General features: G+C 48.3%; 4 protein-coding genes across 4 annotated transcripts; 3 read left to right on the top strand and 1 right to left on the bottom strand.

Moving 5' to 3' along the window:
• Positions 1–1,770: 1,770 nt before the first annotated feature.
• Positions 1,771–8,321, top strand: ETH_00014485 (uncharacterized protein; the record flags this gene model as incomplete). Its single annotated transcript, XM_013377529.1, has 16 exons — positions 1,771–2,561; positions 2,781–2,866; positions 3,217–3,347; positions 3,614–3,744; positions 4,233–4,333; positions 4,486–4,588; positions 4,754–4,832; positions 5,028–5,092; positions 5,280–5,424; positions 5,797–6,118; positions 6,334–6,416; positions 6,737–6,957; positions 7,201–7,266; positions 7,545–7,780; positions 7,963–8,054; positions 8,175–8,321. 16 exons carry the CDS (start codon positions 1,771–1,773, stop codon positions 8,319–8,321), a joined length of 2,799 nt encoding a protein of 932 aa, XP_013232983.1.
• Positions 8,322–9,456: 1,135 nt separating this feature from the next.
• ETH_00014480 (uncharacterized protein) lies at positions 9,457–15,975 on the bottom strand (the record flags this gene model as incomplete). The annotated part of the gene is made up of 9 exons (XM_013377528.1): positions 9,457–10,308; positions 10,833–10,941; positions 11,114–11,211; positions 12,006–12,068; positions 12,486–12,566; positions 12,720–12,772; positions 13,367–13,553; positions 13,812–14,102; positions 14,287–15,975. 9 exons carry the CDS (start codon positions 15,973–15,975, stop codon positions 9,457–9,459), a joined length of 3,423 nt encoding a protein of 1,140 aa, XP_013232982.1.
• A 2,602-nt stretch (positions 15,976–18,577) lies between these two features.
• Positions 18,578–19,953, top strand: ETH_00014475 (uncharacterized protein; the record flags this gene model as incomplete). Its single annotated transcript, XM_013377527.1, has 3 exons — positions 18,578–19,084; positions 19,306–19,401; positions 19,717–19,953. The coding sequence occupies 3 exons, from the start codon at positions 18,578–18,580 to the stop codon at positions 19,951–19,953; spliced, it is 840 nt and encodes a 279-aa protein (XP_013232981.1).
• A 1,693-nt stretch (positions 19,954–21,646) lies between these two features.
• On the top strand, positions 21,647–24,553 carry ETH_00014470 (uncharacterized protein; the record flags this gene model as incomplete). Its single annotated transcript, XM_013377526.1, has 1 exon — positions 21,647–24,553. The coding sequence occupies one exon, from the start codon at positions 21,647–21,649 to the stop codon at positions 24,551–24,553; it is 2,907 nt and encodes a 968-aa protein (XP_013232980.1).
• Positions 24,554–25,116: the final 563 nt, after the last annotated feature.

Below are 25,116 nucleotides of genomic sequence, written 5' to 3'. Positions count from 1 at the left end.
CAGCCGTGGCACTGTCGTGGGTAGAAACTGCAGCACAACAGCAGCCGAACGAAGGTTAGTGGGTTAAACAGCAGTAATGTAAACGACAGCGCGTTTTCCAGCAGCAGCTGCTGCTGCTGCATCAGTAACAGCAGCAGCAGCAGCAGCAAATTTACCATTTTGTTCAGGGACTTGGAGGTCCATTGTCTTCCATACATCGCAGCAAGGACCTCCCGTACGCTCCTCTCTTTAATGTGTATTTATGTCAATACACTTCTGTTTGGGATCCGATCCCGCATGGGATCCGTACCCAGGTGGGGAACCGATCTCATCTTGGATCCGGTCCCCCATATTCATTTGACCCCCAGAAAGGATTCTATCCTTTGTCACGAACCAAAACAAAGGGTGGTGCACAGAGGAATCTGAGCCCGTGTGGGGTCTACCTCAAGGTGGGATTGGATCCCAGGTATGGAACCAGTCCCAGGTAAGGATCCCATTCCAAGCAGGATCCAATCCTAACCCTTGAGCCGCTTCCAGGTGAGTTTCAAGTCTGATTAGATCGTATGAGGGGTCTGATCCCCAGTTGGTCCCTTATGGGATAGAGGCCCGTATAGGGAGCGATCCGACCCCTTGCTGGGTAGGAACCCATGTCGCATGTTCATCTTTTCAATTGGGAGGCGATCCCAACTGGGAGCCGTTCAGAAAGTGAGATTCTGGGGTGGGATCTGGTGGAGACCGATCCCACGATGGTTCCCTCTGGAGTCCGATCCCATGTGATATCGGATTTCCGTATAGGATGCGGTCCCTCGTGGGATCGGATCTCGATATTCCTAGACCACCCTCTGCGGGAGGTGTGGGGCGTGGAGGGTGTCCGCAGGGCCCCTGCTGCGGTGTACGTACAGCCGGGGTTTTCCTTAAGCCTAAGCCTTGAGTCAAGCATCGAATGCGCAAAAAACGTCTAGGCTAGAACGAATAGGTCGTGAAGGATTGGGTTGATAGGGTTGCATTACGCTTTAGGGCTAGGGAGCTGCGAGTTCGTGAGGTAGCAGGGTTGCTGAGCGATTGTACTTGCAGCTAGATATCCTCTGGCCGAAGCGTGGGGCAGGCCCCTGCAGTAACAATAGTTGACTCCCTTTGCACACTGTTTACTTTTCTGTGATTTCGGAGAGAACGCTCTTTATCGGCGGAGTTATCGGCTCCTCGGTAGTCTGAAGTGCGGAAACAGGGCGCAGCTCTAGGGTCGAAGGTCAATTCATGTTTTGCAGGCCCAATCCAGCCATTATGTCACAGGATATTTCCCTGAACGGGTCCGCTTGGCACTGTGTGATGAAGAGCGTTCACAGTACAGTGTACTGAATTCGAAGAGGATTGCTACCCCCTTGATAGCAGGCCAGAAGTTCCTACAGAAAACAGAAGCAGCCATCCTAACATTTATTTTATTTCTGTTTTATTGAATAAATGTGAATCTTAACTGGATTCAAAATAAGATGGATCGATCTTTGTCGCCTGCGGTAGCTGCATGCATGTTGTCCTTCCAGCCGCAGTGGCATCGCAGCGCTTGATGCTGGTGTTGGAGCCACTACCGGCACTGTTTACAATATTCACATTTGAAGTAGAATATTCATCCTTTTTGTTTGCTTCCTGCAGGGGACGCAGGCCTTTGTGGCGGGCTTTGGGTGTTAAGTTGGTCCTAAACCCAAAACCATCATAATTTCGTGTGTCGTCCTTTCAGTTCTTTCCCTCGCGACCGCTGGTCACCCCTTCTGATGGCTCTTAAACGTCTTAAACACAATGAAGAATGTTCTTTCTCTGGGTTACAAGTCAGCAGCAGTGGCGGCCGGCAGCGCAGCAGTACCAGCTAGGTACTCCCCACATGTTGCAGCAGCGACAGCAGTAGCAGCAGCAGCTGCTGCCTCGGCAGCACCTTCTGCACCCAACACCATAGGAAACACAGTATGCTTGCTCGGAGCTCGCTCGGCAAATGCTCGCAGAGCCAGCACAACCCGTAATGGCCCCCAAGAGGGCACACTCAGGGGCCCCCAGAGGGGCCCCAGCTCTCCATGGGCTCCTATTAGTGCCCTGGCTGCGAATATGCCTTGGAATGGTGGCAGTGTTAGCGCGCCAATCAGCAGCAGCAGTAAAAGCAGTGTTTTTCAAGAACGTCCGGCCACCTCACCCTCCGTTTCTGCACCAGCAACAGCACCTGCGTGTGCTGAGAGCCGCAGAATGCGTATTTGTCAAATATTCCATCAACTGCAGCTGCAGCAGCACCAACAGGTGTTGCTGCAGCTCCAGCAGAAGCAAGAACAGCCTCACAGCCTCTTTTCAGTCAAGATCTACCCCTCAGGTGTAGCAACAGCTATACAGCGCCGAGCCTCATCTCATGCTGCACATGCATCTCAGGGCGTGGCTTCACAATCGTCGAAGCAGCAGAACAGAACACAAGCTGCAGGAGCCCCAGGAGGTCCCCCGGGTGGCCCCGGTGCGGCCCCAGGGGGACCGCGCTCGAAGTGGAGGTTTGTGAAGGCCGCGGGAAGACATGCATTGGCGGCGACGAAGAAGTTGGCGAAACTGTTGTGGCGGTAACTTCAGACCCTAGGAACTACGCGTTTTATGTGAACGCTATTCTTTTACCGGTCTGCATCTGGAGTTGGCAGTCTTCTCAAAATACGTGTAGATGCAGCGGAGGCAGCTGCATAATTAGTTTGGCCGTGCGCCGCTAAACACTTTACCGTTTGAGCCGATCCATCGTTTGTAAGTATCGGACTATGTATTTGTTGTTCACATGTTCACTTTCTCAGTTTCGTCGTGATCACCTGCCGGTACACTGCAGAGTTCATTCGAAACCCCCGCGTGGTGGAGAAGTGGTACGCGAAGGCCAAGCATGGTACGCAGACCCACATATATTAGTCGTGCCGTTTTGTTTGTTGATTTTTCAGATATATATTGTTGTTGCTTGTTCTTTTTATAATGTTCTAGCTGTGTTTGGTGTGTGTTTTTGTCTTTGCTTTCTAAAGTTTGTTGAAGAATTGCTGTTCGTCTCTCGCTGGCGGTTCGGGGCATAGGGTTTGGATGACGTGTGTGGCGCGTGTGGTGCTGTGCTTTTTAAACAAATAGTCGTTTGTACTTATCGCACCACAATTCTTCATTTGTGATTCAGTGTTCATTACATTACATTGTTAAGAGGCCAGGGTCTAGAGTCTCGAGTTGAGGGTTTGGGAGTTTGGGTCTGTGCAGCAACGCTTCACACGGTGCGCTGGTGCTTGACTGGTTTTCGTCTGTTCTTCGCAAATGTCCGCGTGTCATATCAGCTGCTGAAGAAGAAAATACTGGGTTATCCTCTGAGGTATAATGAGCATAAGCTGCTGGTAAGACGAGGGTAGAGCTATTGTCATCATTTTATTTCGTCTGTCTTGCTTTATCCCTTTGCCTGATTCATGGTTTTGCTGTGGCTTTGGGGGGGTTGATTTTTCTGTCAAGCCTGTTTCTGTTTACGATGGCATTACTGCCGGTGCTCCCCTACTTGCTGCTTCAAGGGTCAAACTACTATCGTGTGCTGTGTCCTGTTTGCGTGCAACTCCTTGACTACATTATGAAAATGACCAATGGGTTGAGCGCTTTGCTGCGCTTACAGGTTCGTACTACAGCAGACGCCCTAAAGCTTATCCCCTTCTCGTTGCTTATTATTGTGCCGCTGGGGGAGCTGCTGATTCCCGTGGCTCTGCGGCTATTCCCAAACATGTTGCCTTCTACTTTTAAACAGCAGTAAATGCGACACAAGAACAAATTATTATAGCGAAGATTAGCCAGTTAATATGGTTAAAGAAATGCGGAAGAAACAGTTAAACAAGGACTTTTTGAATGCACTAATCAATTAGCTATGTGGACACTAGATGTACCCACGGGCCAGCCCCATGACCGTCTGAAAGCCAATGAGAAGCATCTGCTCTGCTGGCTTATTTATAACTTAGCATATAAACTGCACTCTGCTTAGTGGTTTATAAATTAATAAATAAATCAGAAAAGCACATTTTTCTTTTTTCTGTATGTTTGTGGGGCTGGCCGGTGGTCGTAATTTGGTCACCTGTCAAGGTGTAGAGCAATAGAGAAGGTAATATAATTAGCTAAATAGTTTCGCAACTTTAAGTTAACAAGGTGTACAAGTGAGTGGCTGCTTACGGGTAGCGCCCAGATCGTTTCCGTTTCTGCTGCTTTTCCTACTAGTCCCGTTGCTGGCGCTTCTGCTGCTGCAGGCCCGTGGACCACGCCTTCCTGAGTCGCAAGCTGCAGGCTAAGCAGGAGTTGGCGGCTTTCTTTCAAGAGTTGTTACAGGAGCGGACGAGGCAATTGATAGGTGTGTTTTTCTCGTTCAGTAGTTCACTGGGCTCGTTAGCAGCTTAATGCGCTCGGTTACTGAGTCTGCTAGTTGACTTCGGTGTACACGAGTAGACTGCTGATTTCGTAAACTGTCATCGTGTGGGTGGATTGTTTGGGGTGTATGAACAGAACAAACTCCTGCTGCAGATTCAGCGGCGAAGGCAAAAGCCCTCAAATCGTTCCAAGCAAAATTGCTAAAACCAAATAATACCTCAGAGCCGCCGCTTCCTGGGTACAACTGCTGCTGCTGCTGTTGCAGCTGCTGCTGTTACTGGCATTGGTTTCCTTGGTGTTCTTCTAGGCGCTGTTGCTTCTACTGTTGCTGTTGTTGCTGCGATGACAGCAAAGGGGCCGTTGCACATGCCAGGTCTTGACCCTACCTCTGCTGCTGCTGCAGGTTGAAAGAGGTGCTGGAATTTTCGCGTCTGTTTAAGGACGATTTTGTTCTAGATAAGATGGACCTGCAAACTCTTCAGGTAGGCAAGAGCGGAGTTGTCAGCATTAGCTCATTTGCATTTCAAGGAGCGTATGTTTGTTCAGTTATTTGGATGCACATATGCGCATACGGCTAGGCTCACAAGAGTTCTGGGGCAGCTGAGCGTGGAACATTCGTGTAATTTTGTTTGTTTAGCCTGTTCGTTTTGTGAACGTGCCGGGGTGTATGTATGTAGGTCATGTGCAAGTTGCTGGGCCTACAGCCCTACAGCGTCCGCTCCCATGTGGTGCTGCAGTTAAGGTACGAGCAGCAGCGAATACGTTGCATATTGAAAGTACAGATAAACAGATTTTCCCACTACTGAACTGGCGCCACCTCAGTCAAGGCCTACCTATGTGGTATGGACGGTCACACGAACCAACCAGTATAGTCATCATGATCCTGAACGTCAACGGCGGCAGAAACTGCGTGGGTTTTGGTTTTCTAGACACCACATAAACCACATACAAAGGGAGGACAGGGAGTTTCTTTGGGAAGGCGTGGAGAGCCTCACCCACGAGGAGCTCGTGGAGGCCTGCAGAGACAGAGGCATGAAGTTCTACGGCACCACAGATGACGCCATGAGGGAGCAAGTGGGACATAAACATATATAAACACATACATGTATTTATACTAGTATACACGCGTATATGTACTTTTGCTCGTGCATGCGTACGTTCGTATGTGGATGCTTATAGCACAATGTATGTTTACTTCCTTGTGTGCATGCTTGTCGTCTCTGCTTTTATATTTATATATGCTGTTTTCATACCTAGATGTTATGCTGAATCACCATGACCTTGCTGCTGTGATTGGATTATGCTTGGTGGAGAGGGGCGACAATTGCGCACTGCTGCATTTAGTGGTTGCCTCATCAGTGATTTTTATTTATCCTCGTAATTGCTTTAGCATGCCGCCAAGCACAATTACACGTCATTTGCAAAGATTTGTTCGCCTGTCCGCAGATGAGGCGCTGGCTCGAGGTGTCAAGCCACTGCGACGTACCCCCAATTTTGCTGCTGTGGAGCCGCTGCGTATCTATGATACCTGCGTCTCGTTTGCCAGAAGCAGCAGCACAAGCAGCTCCAGCGGCAGCAGCAGCAGCTCCTGGAGCAGAAGAGACGGCAAAGGAACCCAGCATATCGCTTGCTGCAGTCGCAGGGCAGCAAGCAGCAGCAGAGGAGCGGAAAGATGAGGCTGCAGCAGCAAAAGAAGCTGCAACGACTGCTGCTACTACGGCAGCGGCGACGGATGCCGAAACTGAAACAGATTCATTGAGGAAAACAGGTATGCACGCCGAATACGTGCTACCATTTGCAGGAACAAAAAAAGCAACAGCCTGAACAGCAGCATCAGCAGTCTTCGCTTCTGTTACTGCCAGTGCCTTCATTTATCTTTCTGACCGTCAGTTATTTGTTCAGGCTTGTCTATAACGTGACGTTGTAACTGTATTGTCGTCGTTTGATAATTTATTATTATGTGTTGATCTGTTTCATTTACAGCGAGCCTCGAGGCAATGACGAAGCAAGTAGAGCTGCTGAGGGAGGAGGAAGAATCCCTGAGGCAAAGCATTTCATTGTTGCAAGTAAGTAATATGTGCTCATCCATGCTATGCTTTCACCTTTTCCTCTGGTTCAGCCTCATGCGACTAAATAAGTAACTAGGAGGAGTAGAATCGTAGGCATATCTGCTGCTGCTTCTGGCGTCATCTTGTGTTTAAAGCTCAATTAGTGTACTGCTGTATTATGTCAGGTGCATGTATTCCAAATTGTGTTTACTCAGCGCTACTTCACGGGAACACAAACTACTGGATCACCCTGATCTTTCTGCTGCGTTTACCCGTTTTACGTGATACGTGTTTAGGGTTAATGGAGGCGAATTGTGGTTTGGCATTCGCGCGTGCAGGAGGAGCGAGCACAGCACACCCAGATGCAGAAGCAGCAGAGGCATCCGGAAGCTCCAGAGGATGCTCGAGACACTTCAGCGGAGACCCTACAGCAGCAGCTACAACAGCAGCAGCTGCAACAGCAGCGGCAGCCAGACGTCTCAGAAGTTGAGGGTACTCCTGGAGAGGCAGCTACCGTAGAAGCAGAAGCGCAGGCGAACACGGAGTCAGGGAAAGAAACGTGAGTGCATTAGTAGAGCGTAGGATTTGAGTTGGACCGCATAGTTTTGTGGCTTTTCAATTGGAATGTAGAGTCAGGTGATTAAGCCTTTGGATTTAGGGTTTAGGCCAGAGGGTTTACGATCTAGCGCATTCTTGGAGAGCAAAACTGTAGGGTCCATAGTGTGCGGTTTAGGTACTAGACATGACTTGTTATATGGCTTTGAGTTTAGGGCATGGGGTATGGGGCCGTGTGTTTCTGTAGGCGGGATGGCCGCGATGTGGAGAGAGAGCTTCGGTTGCTGCGGCAGTTGACAGATATACAACACGAGTCCGTCTGCTGCTGCTGCTGCCTGTCTCTGTTTTATTTTACCTCTGCTATGGTCTGTGGTCCGCTCTTTATCTCACAAATTCTCCTGTTTGTGTGCTCCAGTAGGCTGCTACCGCTGCTAACTCCGGTGCTGTCGTTGATACCTATGTGGCGTCTCCTATGTGGCCTCTTTTTTGTTAAGTCTTGCTTCGTCACTTCTACTGCTGCTGATCATGTCTGTCGCCTTCTCAGTTGGTTACGACAGTTCATTCTATTTTAATCTCCACCTACTTATTCAGGCACGAAGAGAGACAGTTCCACGTTTTCAATCAAGTGCAAATGGCCGTGGAAGCACTCAAGAGCAAGCTCGCACCTCCCACCAAAGGAACAGCAGAAGCAGCAGAAGCAGCAGACGCAACAGTATCGGCGGCAGCAGAAGCAGCAGCGACAGCCGCAGAAGTGCTCGAGCCAGACCCCAAAGAAGTGCTGCGCCAGCAAGCAGCAGAATTGCTGAAAGATGAGTTGCACGAGCTCGGTAAGCCATATGCGTCTTTTTGTTCTGCGTTCTTTTGCTTTGCGATATATTTTGTCCTTGCTTACAAGCAACCCAGGTTTAACATGAAGCAACAGCAATAGCAAGAAGAAGCAGCAAGTGTAACCTCTTCCGCAGCTAGCCAAATTGATAGATATTGTTGCTTTCTCATTTGTTGACCTCAGATCTATGTATGGCTCTCTTGGCCCAAGAGTTTGCGGAGGACGCGAAGGAAGTGGAGCATTTCATGACAGACGCAAGAAACCCTCCAGACGATGTAATGCAGCAGCGAACTAGTCTAGAAACACATGAACGAAGAGCGAATGAGTAAATAGACAAAGTCAGTGTCTGCACATATGAGTTTCTGACATGCGTCTTTTATTGAATCTGTGTGCAGAGCGCTACGACTGAAGGGGAAGGACAATCAGCAGAGGACGTCAGCAAGAGAGAAAGGGAAAAAGCAGAAATGAAAGTGACGAGTGAAACAAGTGCAGATGAGAAGCAGCCAAACGAAACAAATAAAGTAAACAAAGCAGAGTCATGAGCGACTCTGCTGCTGCATGCACGCAGCGCATGTTTGCGGTATGGTTAGCGTTGGGGCCTTGCTTGGGCTCCTGTCTTCTTTAGTTTGTGTCCAGTGAGTTCATCAATGGAGCTGTGGTCAGAAAATGCAGTGTGACAGCTACAAGCAACACAAACGCGACACAGGCGAAACACTGTGCAGCTGTAGCTCAAGTGAAAACTGCGTTCCTGTGCACGTTTTGCGTGAGGTCCCCAGTGTATGTGTGTTTGTGTAGACGGCAAGGCAATAGTTAAAAGGAGCAGTTGTATCATTCTCATTGCACTAAACAACTATTGATTTCATACACAGAGAAAGCGAAAAGGATACAAGCAAGAGCAGAAACAGGCAGGGACAGCCGCGCAGAATCAGTAGGGAGATATGAGCGGAACGCCATGGCCTCTCTGAACCTCATCTGATACACCGGTGGCTGTTGTGGCAAATAGACTTTTTGTCTACGCTCAAGTACAGCATAGGAGGACTAACAGCGCCGAATAATGATTGAGAACGCCTGTTATCCAAAAACCCTAGCAGGCAAGAAATATTACTGCGGAATAGTGGAGGGGAGCAAAATACTTATCGGGAGCTGCATTTGGTGAAAATAATCTATCTGTATCAATTGTTAGAGTGAACAATGAAGGCTTAGAAAAGAGCAGTAGTTGAGAACAAATTTTTGGTGGTGCTAGAAGTAGTGGAAGCAAGCGGACACGTAGTGCCCAATCGCCGAGGTGAACGTACACCCCAAAGCCACAGTTGCGTGCTCTCCTGCCTTTTTATGTTTGCTGTTAAGACAAACCTTGGCAGACAAATAAAACCTAATTAAAATAGAACGGCAGAGAGGGGACTCTACGCCGTGCGCACACCGCAAGTAAGTGAGGCACACCCCAAATAGCTGTGTGAACACATCAAGCTGGACGCACAGCTCAACCATTGCACAAACACACAAAGCAGCTGGAAGCACACCTAAAGGAGCTGCATGATCACCCCGGGTGGCTGCAGATGAGCTTGATGGCGCTTCTTGTCTTTTTTTGGCTCAGTTTGTAGCTGTGCGTTTGCACTAAAACGAATAAAACGGTTTCCTTGTCTATCTTCATACATGCGCAGGACCTTCTGGTCAAAGTCACTCCAGGGATTTTCCTTCTGCATGCATATCTGCATGGGACTCTTCTCCCTGTTTCCCTTTCTCGGCTTCTTTTGTTTTCGTCTCTTCCTCTTCGTCTTCCGTCTCTGTGTCCTTCGTTTTCTCCTCTTCTTCTTTTTCCGTCCCTTCTGGTTTCATCTCCATTCCTTTTTCTGCTGGCTTTTCCTTTGCTTCTCCTTGTTTCTCCGTCTCCTTTGATTTTGCCTCCCCACCTTTTTCTGGCTTTTCTTTGGCCTCTTCCGCTCTTTCCGTTTCCTTTGGTTTTGCCCCCTCTTCCTCTGTTTCTTTTTGCTTTGCCTCCCCTCCCCCCGCTTCCTTTGGCTTTGCCTCCTCTTTCCCCGCTAATTTTGTGTTTGACTCTTCTTCTGCCTGTTTTGTGCTTTCCTCGGTCGCTGCATGCGTTTCAGCGTGGGGCTTTATTTCTGCCTGCTTTTCCGTTTTCCTTTTCACTCCAGAGTCAGTTTGTTTTAGTTTCTGTTTCCCTTCTTTCTCCTTTCCCGTGCCTTTGATTATTGTGTTTCTGGTCTCTTCTTCTTCCTCAGCAGGCGTGATAGCTGCTTCATGCTTATGCTGTTGCTTCTTCGGCGGCTCTGTCTCAGCCTGTTTTTCTGCATGCTTGGATTCTGCTGCTGCTGCTTCTGCTTGTGCTACGGGGCCCTCGTGTCCCTGTCTCGCTTTTGGCTCAATTACAGTAACGGACCCTATTTCATCTATCCCTAGGACCACCACATTGTCTGGTTTTTTCTCCTTCTCTTTCGTTTCTTCTTCCTTTTTCGTTGGAGGGATGTAAAACTGAAGCATGCACAGCTTGTACTCTCCTGGTGAGGCGATCTGAACAAAGAATTAAAGGAACAAGCAAACGTGGGAGGAAACACAAGTCAATTAGAATGCTTATTACTAGCACATGCTACGCAATAATATGCGGGGAACTAAATGATAAATGTGAATATTGCCGGTTCGTAGTTCAACCCCTCAAATTTGCCTAGGTTAAATACGTGGGCATCGAGCACATGTAAAGGAGCAACCTGCATGCGATTTGCTCTTTTACATGCACTAGGCTAGCTACACATCCAGCTCAAATGATGACGAGACATGTTGCTGCTGCAACTCATGCATAATTTGTTTTCTACGCGCATGAAGTGTTCTTGTGGACAGCTTATTAGCCGCAACCAGCTTTTCATATTCTTTCTCAAATGAACAAAGTCTGGAGCATAAAGGGTGTTTGTCTCAAGACCAGGTCTTGTCGATCGAGCAATTGGCAAGCTGTAACGTATTCGCGTATTTCTTGTTCATGGGACACATCACTTATTCATTCGCAGTTTAGCTTCTTTTTTCACGTGTCTTATATTTCTCACCTGTACATTCTCGAAGATAGCACCGTGCTCGAGCACACGAGGTGGAGGCATCTTCTTTACGTTTTGAGTGTCTTCTACAGTGGCCAGAACAGACTCGGTGCCAGTAGGCCTACAAAAGCAAAATATACGGAGTGGATAAAACGAGCTTATGAATTGGCTAGTCAAACCTTTAAGTGTATATTTACCCAGCAGCAGCTAGAGGAGCATTATTAGCAGCTACAGCAACAGCAGCGGCGCGGATGGAAATCAAAAGTATAGTGTGAGTGTATTTTGCTGCGTACGCGCATTGAGTTTTTTTGTGCACGGCCATTAGCCGCAAACAGCTGTGCATGTTATTGCCCCGGATAAAAAGAGCCTGAGGCATGGGATTGTTGGCCGGCTGAGCAGAGAAGCAAATAAATAGACAAATAGGCAAGCGAACTCAAGAAGAAGCCAAAGCGAGCAGATCCATCAGCAGCTTGATAGGCATGAGAAGTAATTATTGTCACTCAGACTAAACACAAACTGCATCTACGTGTTTTTCATGGCTTCTGATTGTCATATGGTCATCTGAAGGTAGAGGCGCCGCCATGAAGAACCGCAAACAAAATAAATATATATGCACCTACATATGTAATATTTCAATACATAATATATATGCTTGAGGGGAATAATAGGTCCAGGCGCGTGCACGCTTAGACACACTCTTTCTGCATGCAGATTCTACAAATTCAGGTCTTTAGCGGAAGCGTATGCATGATGTAATTGTGTGCACGTATATGCACGAATGCAAACGTAAGCAAATACTGATTCACGTCAACACCTGTAGACATTTTGTAATATCAACTGCATAACAAGCGACACATCTACGTATGTATATGCGCGCATATGCATATAAGTCTGGAAAAAATTGAATTAATGTGAATATACTTACACTTATATGTGTACGTAGACCTTGCTTAGTTACACGATCGAGCAAATATGAAATACAGATGCGTGGCCTCAAAAACATGGCGAGCCAAAAATGATGAAATAGGCGATTGCATGAGTAAAAAAAATGTAGGCAAAGAGTAACAGTAATGTAATTCAAGCAGCTTGATTGAAGTGATAAAAAATATAAGCCAAGAGTAATAGTAATGTAATTCAAGCAATCGGTTTAACGGTACATCTGTCCACTCATTCATGAGGGCTTACGGATGCCAAAAGTTCATACCGCCGTCCGCGAACAGGTGCCGCCATAGCACATCGGGTGTAGGACTGAAAAATAATAAGAGCATAGACTTAATTAGTTAACTGCTAGGTTTGTAATTGGCCATGTACATATACGGATGCCCGCATTGCTTTTGTACGGCATAATAGCTGCGCTGCATCTATTCGCATATTTCTTGTTAGTAATTCAAGCCTATTCGGTAGCTTTTCTCATCGTCATGCGTGTTTTTCTGCTGCGTCTCTATGGCCAGCACACGACGAGTTCACTTAGAGAGAGGAAAGTACACAGCTTTCAGTGACAGACCAAGTAGAGCAAAATGTTGCTAATTAGGCAAATTGACATAAATGCATTAGCTGTGTTGTAACCAAGTAACCAACTGGGCAGAATGAAGCTTTTAAAATCAACAGTTCCAAACACCTAAACCAAGTACATTTTTTTCTCAGTTAAATTAATTTAACATTTACCTCTGGGCACGCTGCTGTTGCCTCATCTGTAAAAGGCACACAATTACGGAACCCGCCGCCACCCGCAACCAAATCGTATCTCTGCAGACGACACACCAAAAAATTGTGGATATACAGGTAAGAAGGGATAAACGTGTGGATAGACAAGCGCTGAAGCAAACAAATGAGCAGTTCAACTGGCGAGATACCAGGAAGCAAGAGACTAGTGATTGTTCAGTTGTAGTCTTGTCTTACAAAACAGTGCGTAGCAAAAGTTGGCTTGTTGTCGCATGTAGTTGGGTCGCATTCTGAAGATAAAAACCGAAAGAATTAACAAACTCACTGCAAAAGGTTAGAACAACCACATTAATGAAGAGTGGCACTTATACAATCCTTGATAAGAGTAACTAAGTTCAGTGCCAGGACATGCATGTTCCCATTTGTATAGAGAAGTCGGAAATTGATTAATTCAAACAAAAGTAGGCATAATGAAAAGCTAGTCAACTAGTGACTCTATTTCATGGAGCACTAACAAGCAGACAAACGCAAAGTTACGTCCCCATGGCTCCAAATAAACGCGGGAAGCAAACACTCCGTGCACCTATAGCATGATTGCATTGGGCTCCATGCACTAATTAAACCAGTGCAATGATGACTGAACAGAACAGTATGCGTTATGGAAAAAAGTTATCAGGTGAAAAGGAATGCAAGGCAACAGGCCAACCAGCCAGCCAAGTGAGCAGGAATCTAGCAGCACCAACTACCAGTATTAGGTGGTGAGACGCTTGACTCCTTGTTAAGCTAACAAAGATTCAAGCATCTCACCACTTAATACCGAAACGAATAAACAGCTGACTAAAAAGCAGGCAGCACGCCAGCCCTGTGTCTGTATAAATTCCTACCGACGGGACAGTCTAGCGGGGGAACTCCAGTTTGCTTGCTGATTAGCAGTTGCTTTTTTCTTTGCTCTTCTGTCGTAATCGCTCTGGGGAGCTCCTGCGGTCTCAGCACTCTGTTGTTCGTCTCCCTCATGAATTGCTTGTTTACTTTCTCACTCGCTTCTGCAAGGCGCTTCAGGGTCTTCTGGACCTGCATGTTGGGAAATAAGGCAGGCAATAAATAGAGAAATATTAACGAGACATCACTTTTGCAATAATATCATTAGCACTCGAAGAAAACGATGTCCAGCAAGCAGCCAGCTCATGTACTTCACACAAAGGCGCCTCGTAAGCTTGGGATATATTGCCTCAGATCAATAGCCATTTAGCTTAGAAGTGGTGGTTTCATGCTCCTTTTGTTTGCTGCCTTCATTTGTCGATGTGCCTGTGAATTAACAGTTTGCCTCACGTTTGTTAACTTATTCCATATGCTGGACACCGCTGACTGCATGAGCACCTGCACGTGCTTCAGCAGATTAAGGTGTGCTATTTCTTTTTGTTTTATTTTAATCTCTCTTTCTTTCAATTCATTTTGAACTCTTAAACGGGCGGTCAGCTGCTGCGCTGTCGCTGCTGCAGCTGCCAGCTGCTGCTGCTGCTCAGCGTCCTCAATGCTCATAGCAGAGGCACCAGAAGGGGTAATCACGTTCGCTCGGGGGCCCCCCTCACCCAGCATGTGCAGCTTAAGCAAAGCGTCTTGCTGCAGATCACGCGCAATGGCAGGGAGAGCGAAGAGGCAATAAGAAGGAGCAAACATGGAGGCAAATAAACACACTGTTCAAGTGTAGGCCGGGTGAACACGAGACATGAATAACTTCGCTACTTGACGGGGTTCATTTGTTCACTAATTTATCTATTCAATTCTGCATTGTATTTTATCTTACCTCCATGCGCTGTATGTTGGCTAGTTTTGTGGCCTTTTCTGCCAGCTCTTTCGCGTGCTGTTCTCGCTCTTTCTCCTTTTCTTCTTCTGTTTTAGGTACCGCCTTTTTTTCTGCCTCTTTCTCTTCAGGTGCTTCCTCTTTTGCTGCAGGAACAGCTGCAGCTGCAGCAGCAGCAGCTTTGTGTGCTGGCTGTTCCTTCTCGGTCTTCTCCTCTGCTTCTGTTTTTTTCTTTTCGGGTGCTTGTTTAAGATGCGTTATTTCTTTCGCTTGCTTTGTTGCTGTCTCAACCTCCTCCTCTTCCTCTTCTGGCTCCTCTCCTTCCGCTGCTGTTTTCTCTACAGTTTCTCCCTTGGGTCCCCTCCCTGCCTCAGCATGAGCCCCCGCCTCAGCAGGTGCTCCAGTGAGCTTGAGAGGGGAGGGGGGCTCTTCGTGCTTTATCGTAGCGCTTTCCTCGTGCTCTGTTGCGGCTTCGCCCTCGTGTTTTGTTGGAGCCCCCTCCTCGTGCTTTGTTGGGGGCTTGCCCTCGAGCTCTGTTGGCGCCGCAGTGCCTTCCGTCTCGCTGGGTGCTGCTGCACTTGCTTCTGATTCCTTGATTTCCTGCTCATTTTGTTCTGTTTTCGTCTTTTCGGCAGCTTGCTTCTCTCCTCCATGTTTTGCTTCTGTTTCGGTTTGCCCTGTTGTTTGTGTGTTTTCATTCGTGTCTTCTTCAGCATGCGTGTTTTCTTTCTCAGCTCCTTTTTCCTCATCTGTATGCTCCTTTTCTTTGATCCCCTCCCCCTCTGCACTGGATGAAGCCTCAACCAAAGATGCAGCAGAAGGTGCGACTGGCTGCTGCTTGTGCTCCTGACCACCTGCTGCGGTAGCAATAGCAGTAGATGAGCTTTTTTCTTCTTTCTTCAAATTGTTCGTAAGAAATTCCGGCAAAAAGGGCAAATGAGGCTTCACACCAGGAGATGAATAGTGAGCGGGTACAGTCAACAGCACCTCATCGTCCTCTTCAGGAAGACTCCCATGAGCTCCGTTCTTGATGGTGCGCTCAAGAGCCCCGGATCCCTTGGCCTCCTTACTGGAAGGGCCTTTCTCGGCCACCTTGTTGGAACCTCCAGGAGCCCCTTTAGGCCCAACTTGAATCCAGGAGCCTCCTGTTGAGGGTTGGGTTGAGATAGGAGTGGCTGACGGCACGCTTGCATCTGCTACATCCCTAGTCTTCTGGCTGTGCTCGTCGGGGCTTGCATGGAAGACGTGAACTCTTGCAGTTAATTGGTTCTTGTAGTTTTCTTCCGTTAGCATCTGAGCAGCAGAGAAGGGATCCACCGGGGTGCCATTCAGTGCTGCTGATCTTGCCGGTTCTTGTTTATCTTGCTTAGAAAGAAAAAGAAAAGATGGGTGGCCAAGCTGCTCTTGCAGAAGGCCGCGAAATTGTCCGTGCAGTGGTCCCCCAGGGTCAGTCAACGACGTGGAGGGCTCAGTGAACAGCGCCAACCCTAACGCTGCCCAAAGGAGCAATGGCTGCTGCAGCAGCATCTTGGAGAGCAGCAAGGAGCTCTTCACTTTACTGAGTAGCTGTGGCCCATGCGCACGTGCATGAAGTGCTGTAGCTGCTTTGAACTGATCACGGATAGACAGAGGGAATGCACAGGGGCCCCCTGAAAGATTGAGAGGGGCCCCGGAACGGGCTGTAGGCTGCATGTAGCTGGCTCAAACAGTATGGCTACTACTTGTCGCCCATGTTGAATACAACAGAGCCGGTCAACGGGCAGAACGAGAGAATAAAAAGTCAAGGAGGGGAACGCAAACGTGTCCTTTAGTCAATAATTTTCTCCTAGGTAAGAAAAACAACCAAGCCCTCAAACAAAAACGGTGGAGCCAGCGGAGACAAACGGGAAAGCCAACAGGGCGGAAGGGGTCCCTGCATCTCTTGGCTTGGAGTGTGGCTGTTCAAAAGGACAGAAGTCGAAAACAAGTTCAGATCCCTTTTTAACTAGTAAAGAAGACTCAAAAGCAATGCAGCGAAGGATCACTTCAAGACTGCGGCGATTAAGGCAATCGCGCAGCTGCAGCCACCGAAATGCGGAGGAGACTCGCGGCTTTATGGGGCCAAAGAGAGCTTTTTATTGAAACATAGCATCTCATCGCTTACAAAACTAAGTTTAAAGATCTTTAGATTCAAAAGTGGTGATCATTAGCGGCACCTGGCGAGATACGCACGGCAGCAGACCGGTGGCCTACCACCATCATGCGCAGCGCATAGGGAGGTTCTGAATACTTGCTGGTCAGCAGGGTACACTTTATTTAGTATCCCTTTCTCTTTGTGTTTCAATTTAATCTATTCCACTATTTCGCTAGATTTTGCGTTTCTGGGAGGCGTATTTGTGTCTCCTACCCCTGTGCGCCAGACATGCGGTCGTGGACTGGGCTGACCAGGCAGCACGTGAATGATTCGCACAAACTTAAGCGGAAAATTCGAATGATTTAGTTAACGTTTGCATTTCTGCTGCTGGCAAAGTAAATTGTCCAGGTTTTTACTCCTGGCTCAGCCCTTTTTCTCCCACTAGCTGCATTGGTGGCTGCGGCCGACTTCTGGCTTCTATCAGTCGTTTGCGGGGACGGGGTAAGAAATGCCACTCTAAGTCCCCCATTTTCGTCGCTTGATCAGTTTTCAATCATAAGGATGTAATTAAAGCGAAGCTACAGAGCAACAAATTCGAACAAAGAAACACCACGCAATGCAAGTGATCCACAGAATATTACTCTATTCACTACCTCGACACCCAGTAGATAAGATAGATTTTCAGCATTAAAAAAAACTACAGAACCGCAAAAGGGCAAATCAACCAGTGATTCATTAATGTGGAACCAATGCGACTAGTTTTGTTTACTTAGCTTGCCTACGTGCAAATATAGATGTGTGTGTGTTACGCCTGTATGAACCAACGTTCTGATGCAGAGGTATGAAGCCTTCCCTATAACTACATACGCACCCACGTAGATCCAGATTGTATGTAGTCAGATGCCCATCTATTTTTGCATTTATGCACATAAAGACTTTTATAGATATCCATGCGCACGCACATGGTTGTACGCCTTGTGTAACCACTTTTACAAAGTATTTGTATATTTCGAATGAGCATGCATTTACAGGTGAAGGTGTACTTGGGAAAAGGCAGACCCAAGTAGCAATAACGTCCCCTCCCCACGACAGATGAGACTTCAAGGCAGCATATGCATGCACGTGGGCATACCTAGAAGACCTGCTAGATATCATACGAGGTTTCAGTTCATCTATGTTTAGTTCCTTAGACATTCTTCGCCCATTACGGACGATAAGTTGGCACACCCATAAAAAATGTCGAGCAAAAAAAATGTTTTGTGAATGATAGTACAAGGGTTGAGGAGTAAATTCGAGAAAGTGCACATTTTGACTCTACTATAAGGAATCTTGAACAACCAAACTCGTCGACGGCACCACGGATTTCCAGTCGCAGGTGCCACTGGTAACTGACACGATGGACCGTTAACTATTTAACGTTTTGATCAATTGTGTGGATTTAATTTAGTGTAGTTATACTTCCTTTCAACATAGTTCCTTCTGTACTGTCTACAGACAAACACAAACATTGCACACAGGAATGCCGCCTCTGCGCCCGGGCGGAAACCCCTCAAGTTTAATACTGGATAGTAAGTGAAAGTTATCAAAATGACAGGAATGTTGAGCGAATCAGTCAAAGCATAGCTAATTACTCGCATTCGTAGATGTTCTTTGCTGAGGTTTGCATGTAGTGTCTATCGGTGTCCGCTCAGCACTCGATCATCATGATGATTGCGTTCTTTTGAACCGAGAGTCTCACGATTTTGCAAACTTATTCGCGTGTAAACATTGAAAAAGAGCCATTTAGATTATTGTGAGCCAACGTTCTGTGTTTCTGAGGTCCGTTCGTCGCTTCCTGTCAGTTGGCTCTTGAGTTCAGCAGCTTCACCACTTCCATGTTGTGCGTGTCTCTTTCTTCCGCACTTTAGAGGCTTTCTCTAATCATTCGCTTCATTTTTTCTGTCTCTTTGTCTTTCAGCGAGAAGTTTGGATTTATCTGGGCCTAAGCTACAGTTGCCCCCCTGTGTTGCCCCCTGCTGCGCACCTGTGGTCAGAACAGCACCCGGAGCAACGTGAGGGCCCACATTTTGCTAATTCTCGACTCTTGAGCGTTTCCTTCTACAGCTTACTCGCCTCAGAGGCTACTCAAGCGCCTAAAAAGACAGGCATCATTTCTATTTTGCACAGACAGCCATTGTCGCCATGGGGCTGGAGCCCCGGGACTTGCACAATCAGTCGGAGTTCACAGAGATATGGGACGCTCTCGACCTCACCTCCAGCGTTGCCCTTAATGCCCGGCAGCCGGCGCCTTCGGCCTCGCGACCTTCTGCTGCTGCTTCGACTGCAGCAGCAGCACCAGGGCAGGGCCGCGACACTGCAGCAGACGCAGAAGGAGCAGCAGCCTGTGCCCTACCAGCTGTCTCAAGGCCAACAGAGGACGCAGGCCCGCCAGCAAGTGAAGCCAGCTTGTCAGGAGCTGCAGACGCTGTGGCAGCGAACACAGGAAGCACAAACGCCCTGGAGCAAACGGGAGCCTCACGGGCAGCTGAAGACTTACAGGCTGACGCAGCAGCAAGTGCTGTTCCTGCTGCATCCGCAGAAATAGCGACTTTGCAGCAGATCTTGAGGACTCGAGAAGGCAATCTGGCGCTTGTGTCTGACGTAGATGAGCAGCTGTTGATAAATGTCTGCTTCAAACAGCCTATCAGGGTGAGCTCTTTGCTCCTTAGCAGTGTTCTTGAATGCATTTTTATCTTTGTAGCGAAGCTTTCGGCCTTATCATTTTAAGTCTTGCGGTCAGCTACGCTCATGGTTGACCACCGCATGTTGCTACCGTATTTTGTTTCGTAACGGAGCTGTAAAGCGAGATCACCACAAATCAACTTTAACTAGTTCGCTTCATACATCTTATTTATCTTGTCTTCGCTTAGCTTGCCTCATTCTCTATCATTGCCTCTACTCCGCCTGCCGGCTTCCCCACCAACAGCGACGAGGAAGATTCAGTCGCTGCCCCAATGCTGGTTAAGGTAAAAAAAGGCCTGCTCTTTTATGCTTATTTGTCTTCTTCTACCCTTTTGATTGGGTGGGTCTGTATTTGTCTTCGGCGGTGTAAAGGGTTGCCTAGGTCGGTGATTTTCAGGTGTACAAACACTGCGCTGTGCGTACTCACAGACAGATATGAAAGGCGTCAGTATCATGAAACACGTTGGCCCTCCATATCTTTGCATGTACCTTTTGTTTGCATTTCGTTTCACGTATTTGTGATCTGAAATCACGTGGCGTCCTTGCTGCAGCGCTCTTATCCCTACGTGTGCTCATTTCACTCGTTTGTTTTTGTACAGGTGTACTGTAACAAAAGCGCGATCAACTTTTGCGGCGTATTTGACGAGGCATGCGCTTTCTCAGTGCAGCTTACGGCTGAGGATGTCATCAGCGGCCGCAGAATAGCTTTGCCTGGCAGCAAATTTCATATGTGCTCATCGGCTCAGCTATTTGTTCAAGAAAACCAAACAGGGGCCACCTACACCTACCTGAATAGGTTGAACTTCTACGGGGTGGCGCACAAACGCTACTCATAGAATGCAAAGGAACGCATGCGCCGTCGCTACGGTGGCCCCAGTGAACCCACTTTTCTATTTGTTTGGATAGGCAGGGATATCTGGCGCTTGCGTTGCTGTAGAATTCGATAGAAATGTGAAGCAGTGGGGGCCGAGAAGGTCCACGCAATGCTGGTCCTCAGTTCGTCACTTACGGGCTTCAGTGTCTCAGGCTGAGACTGCTGCAGCAGCGGATTAGTTGGTAGGTAGAGCTGGCTGCAGAGGGGCAGAAATAGGCGCTGCGGCGCCTTCACCTTTTCTAAACTTCGCAGATAAAGTGCTATGATTGTTTAGTTATGCTTTAGGGTGCACAAGGAGCCTTTAGTTTAGAGAGTGTTGTGATGAATCTGAGGCAAAATTGCAAGCTGAATGGAGCAGGGCCATCACTGCTCCTTTGGGTTTCTCGAATGGCCTGCCTGCGCGTTGTGAATAAGTAACTAGTCAGCAGCGCAGCAGCAGCCACTGCAGCAGCCGCTGCCATCCCTGTGTTTGCTAGAAGGGGCAATGTATGGGGGAGCAGTTGCCGTTCAAGATGTGGAGTAACTCTGCGTCCAGTGGTGGCGCGACGAGCAGATCCAGCTTGACTCGAGGCGCCTTCGGAGTCAATTGATAAACAAATAGAACTGGCAGATACTGAATGACTTCGGAGTGAATAAGTGAATGGTGTTTACGTTCCTTTTGAGCAGCAGGCACTGCGAGGGGGGGAAGTCAATTTGAAACCAATGACAGAAGGCAGCGATAATGAGATAAAACGCTTTCACTTGGATGAAGTATACATTCCGAATATGGTTTTCTTAGCGCGAGGCTCAATAACTGCCATTTACCTGGAGATGACGACAGCAGAGGGTCCTGGGCTCCAGTTCAGCGGAATCGCGCATTTAGGGACAGAACATGAGTCCTGGTCTTGTCTCAAGCTTGTGTCATATTTCAATGCTATTTAGTCTGATGCTGAAGAAGTCGTGGGTTTTAGGCTCATTCATCACTCATTGCCAGCTGCCAACAACTGACGGCTGCGTCCCGCTGCCTGGAGCCGCTGGCCGCGGGGCGATCAATGCTTGTTCTGAGGCAATCCTTGGCAGTTTTCGCGAAATAATTTTCCTTTTCCAAATTTAAAGTCAAGTTCTGTGCAGGTTTCCTCCTTTAAAGCCAAGGAGGGCAGGATGACCCATTCGATTGGGGGGAGAAGGATCGGTCCTTGGGCTCACTGGTCGGACCACTAAGACAGCGCAAATGCCGTGAACTCGCTTCAGCGGCAGCACTTGACAAACTCATGTGGGAGGGAACCTCTTTTTTCTCTCGTCTTTCAGCCTCAGATTTCTCCCGTTTACCCTCCGTTGCGTCGCATGGCAGCAGCAGCAGCAGACACGGACCAGCAGAAGCACACAGGCGGCGCTGCAGCTGCCTATTTGCGGTTTTTTGCTGCATCAACTTTGCCGCCTCTCTGCTTCTACCTGCCGCCTCTGGACTCCAACTGCCGTCAGTTGAACACCATGGAACAAAGCCCAGCAACAGTGAGTCACTGGTCTAAGCCCTGCACCTGTACATCCTTATGTTTATGTTTGCTCGTGCGTTGCTGTTCCTGCTTCCGAACAGAATTCATCCTGCACTAAAGAGAGATACGAGCTGACGTATATTTTAGTTGTATCAAGGTCTCTTTGCCACTCGAATAGCGCTGATGTCGCAGGTATCCTTCTCCACACACTGCCAAAACCACTACCAATTCAGCCATTCAGTAAATGTCTTCTCCTGTATTTCAGATGAAAATGCTCTGCAGCCTTGGACCACTGAGGTTCAGCAAAAGCTGCGCCAAGGGCCACTTCAGAGGTCGCTAGGCCCCAATGCCCCCTTGGGAAACAACAGCACAGCAGCAACAGAGGGGCCTCAGGCGTGGGCTTCAAGAGTTCGCCTTCGCTCTCTCAGGAGTCCCGCTTCTGCTGCAGATGACTTTTTGAAGTTCACGGGCGACTCTGATGCGGCTGCTGCGGCAGCTGCTGCTGTTGACACTGATGCTGCTGAGGAAAGCAGAAGACGTAAGTTCGCCGTCCTTCCGCTGAGCGCTGATGTTGCTGTACAGCTCCACACGTTTGTGTCGGGGCCAAGTGCAACGCCAAAGAGCCACGCCAGCAATGCCGTCGGCGCAACAGCAGCTGCTGCTGCTGCTGTACCACCTTCTGCACCACTCCCCAGGTATGCTGAGCCTAAAACCCCTTTCATCGGCCCGTCCGCAGGTGCTGCGAAGCGACACTGGCTGGGTTACCCCTCCAACAACAGCTTAGGCCCTTCATTTGAAAGTGTTTGGAGTGGCCGCCCCTTTGTTTCTGTTCCTACTTCATTAGTCCAAATGAACAAGTTCGACAGCAGCGAAAAGAAAACAATCTACCCCGCCCCCGAGCTGGTGGAGGAAGGCTACGGGAAATTGGTGTTACCCCCTGCCAGACTGTCACAAAACACCACCCCTCCTAACCCCAGCTCTACCCCATCGCCCGGCACCGAGGGGTCCCCCGGGGGAGCCCGCGCGCAGGCCGAAGCAGTAGCAGCAACGGACTTCGTGCCTGGAAACTACACCCCAGACGTGCCGCCGGAGGTGGCCCTAGAGGGCTTGGGGGAAGGACAGGGGCCTGATGCCTTCGGGGAGGGAGAGGTGGGCTTCGAGGACGAGGGAGCCGTTGGGGGGGACCCGTTCGACCCCTCCTACGTCGATGGCTTGCCACTCGCCGACATGGGCTACGCAGACATGGGCTACATGCCAGGGGCCTACGGTGACCCGTCAGTGATGGGGGTACCAGGAGCCATGGGCTATGGGGGAGCCATGGGAGGAGTTGGTGCCTACCCAGTCGGGGCTCCTGGCTATGCAATGGGCGGCTCAGCCTACGGGCTAGACGGCACATACTACGACCCGTACGCCATGGGTGGTGGGATGTACGGGGGTGGCATGTATGGGGGGCCAATGTATGGGGGCCCCATGTATGGGGGGGGCATGCACGGGGAATATGATGACCACTATGATTACTACAAAAACCGATACAATGATGAATACGCTCAGAAGCACGCGAAAGAGGCTGCTAAGGAAGAGGCGAAGCGAAAGAAAGCAGAGGAGGAGAAGGAAAGAAAAGAAAAGGAAAAGGAGCAGAAAAATGCCGAGAAAGAAGAGAAGAGGAGACTAAAGGAAGAAAAAAAAGAGCAAAAGAAAGCTGAAAAGGAAGAGAAAAAGGCGAAGAAAAAGGAAGAGAAGAAAGCAAAGGAAGCTGCTGGCGATCAGAAAAAGAAGGACAAAGCAGCGTCCAAAAAGCATGCCAAAGCAGACAAAAAAGACAAAAGTGACAAAGTGGACAAAAAAGACAAAAAGGAAAAGGATAAAGGAGGGGACAAAGGGAAAGATAAGAAGGACAAAGGCGATAAGGCAGCAGATACAAAAAAAGATAAAAAAGGCAAAAGAGAAGGAAAGAAAGAAAAGGGGGGCGGCGACAGTAAAGCTGAGGGCAAAGACGCCGCTAAAGATGGCTCCAAAAACGGTGAGGACAAGAAGGCAGAAAAAGACGCCAAAGGAGACTCAGCCAAATCAAAAAAAGGAAAGGACAAGGCGAATGATAAATCAAATAAAAGCGCAGATAAAGCAGCAGATAGGACAGAAAAGGCAGCGGACAAGAAAGACAAAGCAGCAGCAAAGGCAGACAAAGCAGCAGCGAAGAAAGAGAAGGCGGAAGGAAAAGCAGACAAGGGAGCAGCCAAAGCAGAAAAGGGAAAGGACGGGGAGGCAGCCAAGGGCGGCAGCGACAAAGCACAGAAATCCGCTAAGGGAGATAAAACAGCTGACAAGGGACAAGCAAATGCTGACGCCAAAGGGGGAAAGGACAAGGCAGCAGCAAAAGAACAGAAAAAAGCGGAGAAGGCAGCAGCAAAGGAACAGAAGAAAGCAGACAAGGCAGCAGCACAGGAACAGAAAAAAGCGGAGAAGGCAGCAGCGAAGGAGCAAAAAAAGGCGGACAAGACAGCAGCAAAGGAAAAGAAGAAAGCAGACAAGGCAGCAGCCAAGGACCAAAAGAAAGTAGACAAGGCAGCAGCCAAGGACCAAAAGAAAGCAGACAAGGCAGCAGCCAAGGACCAAAAGAAAGCACACAAGGCAGCAGCCAAGAGCCAAAAGAAAGCTGACAAAGCAAAGGCGAAACAGGAGAAAGCGGCAGCAAAGCAACAAAAGAAGGCAAGCAAGGCAGCTGCAAAACAGGAGAAGGCAGCAGCAAAAAAGCAGAAGAGTGCAGAAAAAGCGGCGAAGAAACAGCAGCAGAAAGCAAACAAGGCAGCAAAGAAGCAGCAGCAGAAAGCAGATAAGGCAGCGAAAAAACAACAAAAGGTAGCTGCAAAACAGCAAAAGGCAGCAGCAAAAAAGCAAAAGGCAGCAGCCAAGAAGAGCAGTAAAAAGACGAAATCTGCGAAAACGTCGAAGAAGTCAAAGACGACAAAGACGAAAACTAAAAAGGCAAAGACAAAGAAAACGAAAGCTAAGAAGCCAAAGACCACGAAAAGACGCAAAACAAAAACCTCCAGGGCGAAAAGGAAGTCAAGGAAAATCAAAAGGAGAAGGTGAGAAAAGAGACGCAAGAGGCACTTGCGCTTTTCTAGACTTCTCCTCAGGAAATTTGTTGGCAACCAAAAGCAAAAAACGCAAAAGGAGAAGACGCAGCAAACAGCACGGTGCACTGTACAGGCACATGGAGGCAACTGACCGACATAAAAGTTGTTTTATGGCTAATATCGTCTTTTTATCTGTGCATTTTGCAAGTCGCAGCAACGCACTAGATACCACTCTAGTTTCCCAGCCTATTTACCGACAATTGGATACTGGGCTGCATCTCCAAAAGCCTTTTAGTAGCCGCAGCAGCGAAGTGATTGGCTAGTGAAGCTAAGTGCAGACACAATATTTTTCGTAGACTGCAATTACCCAGTTACTTAGTTACTTAGTAACCTGCAGACACGAATATTAGTAAATAAGTTCTAGTCAGCTTTCCTCTTCGAAGCAAAACTGCCTTAACAAGTGAGCTACAGGGAAGCAGGCGTCGGCGCCGCAGTATACAGGAGTCAAATAAAATGAACAGTCTTCACCTGAAATGGGCCCCTTAAAAAGCCTTGAAAACCTCTTCAGCTGTATTA

Source organism: Eimeria tenella, genomic scaffold, assembly GCF_000499545.2.
Source record: "Eimeria tenella Houghton genomic scaffold, Eth_scaff54, whole genome shotgun sequence".
Classification (NCBI taxonomy): domain Eukaryota; phylum Apicomplexa; class Conoidasida; order Eucoccidiorida; family Eimeriidae; genus Eimeria; species Eimeria tenella.
Note: the sequence above shows the minus strand (reverse complement) of the source record. Positions and strands in the feature narration are given on the sequence as shown.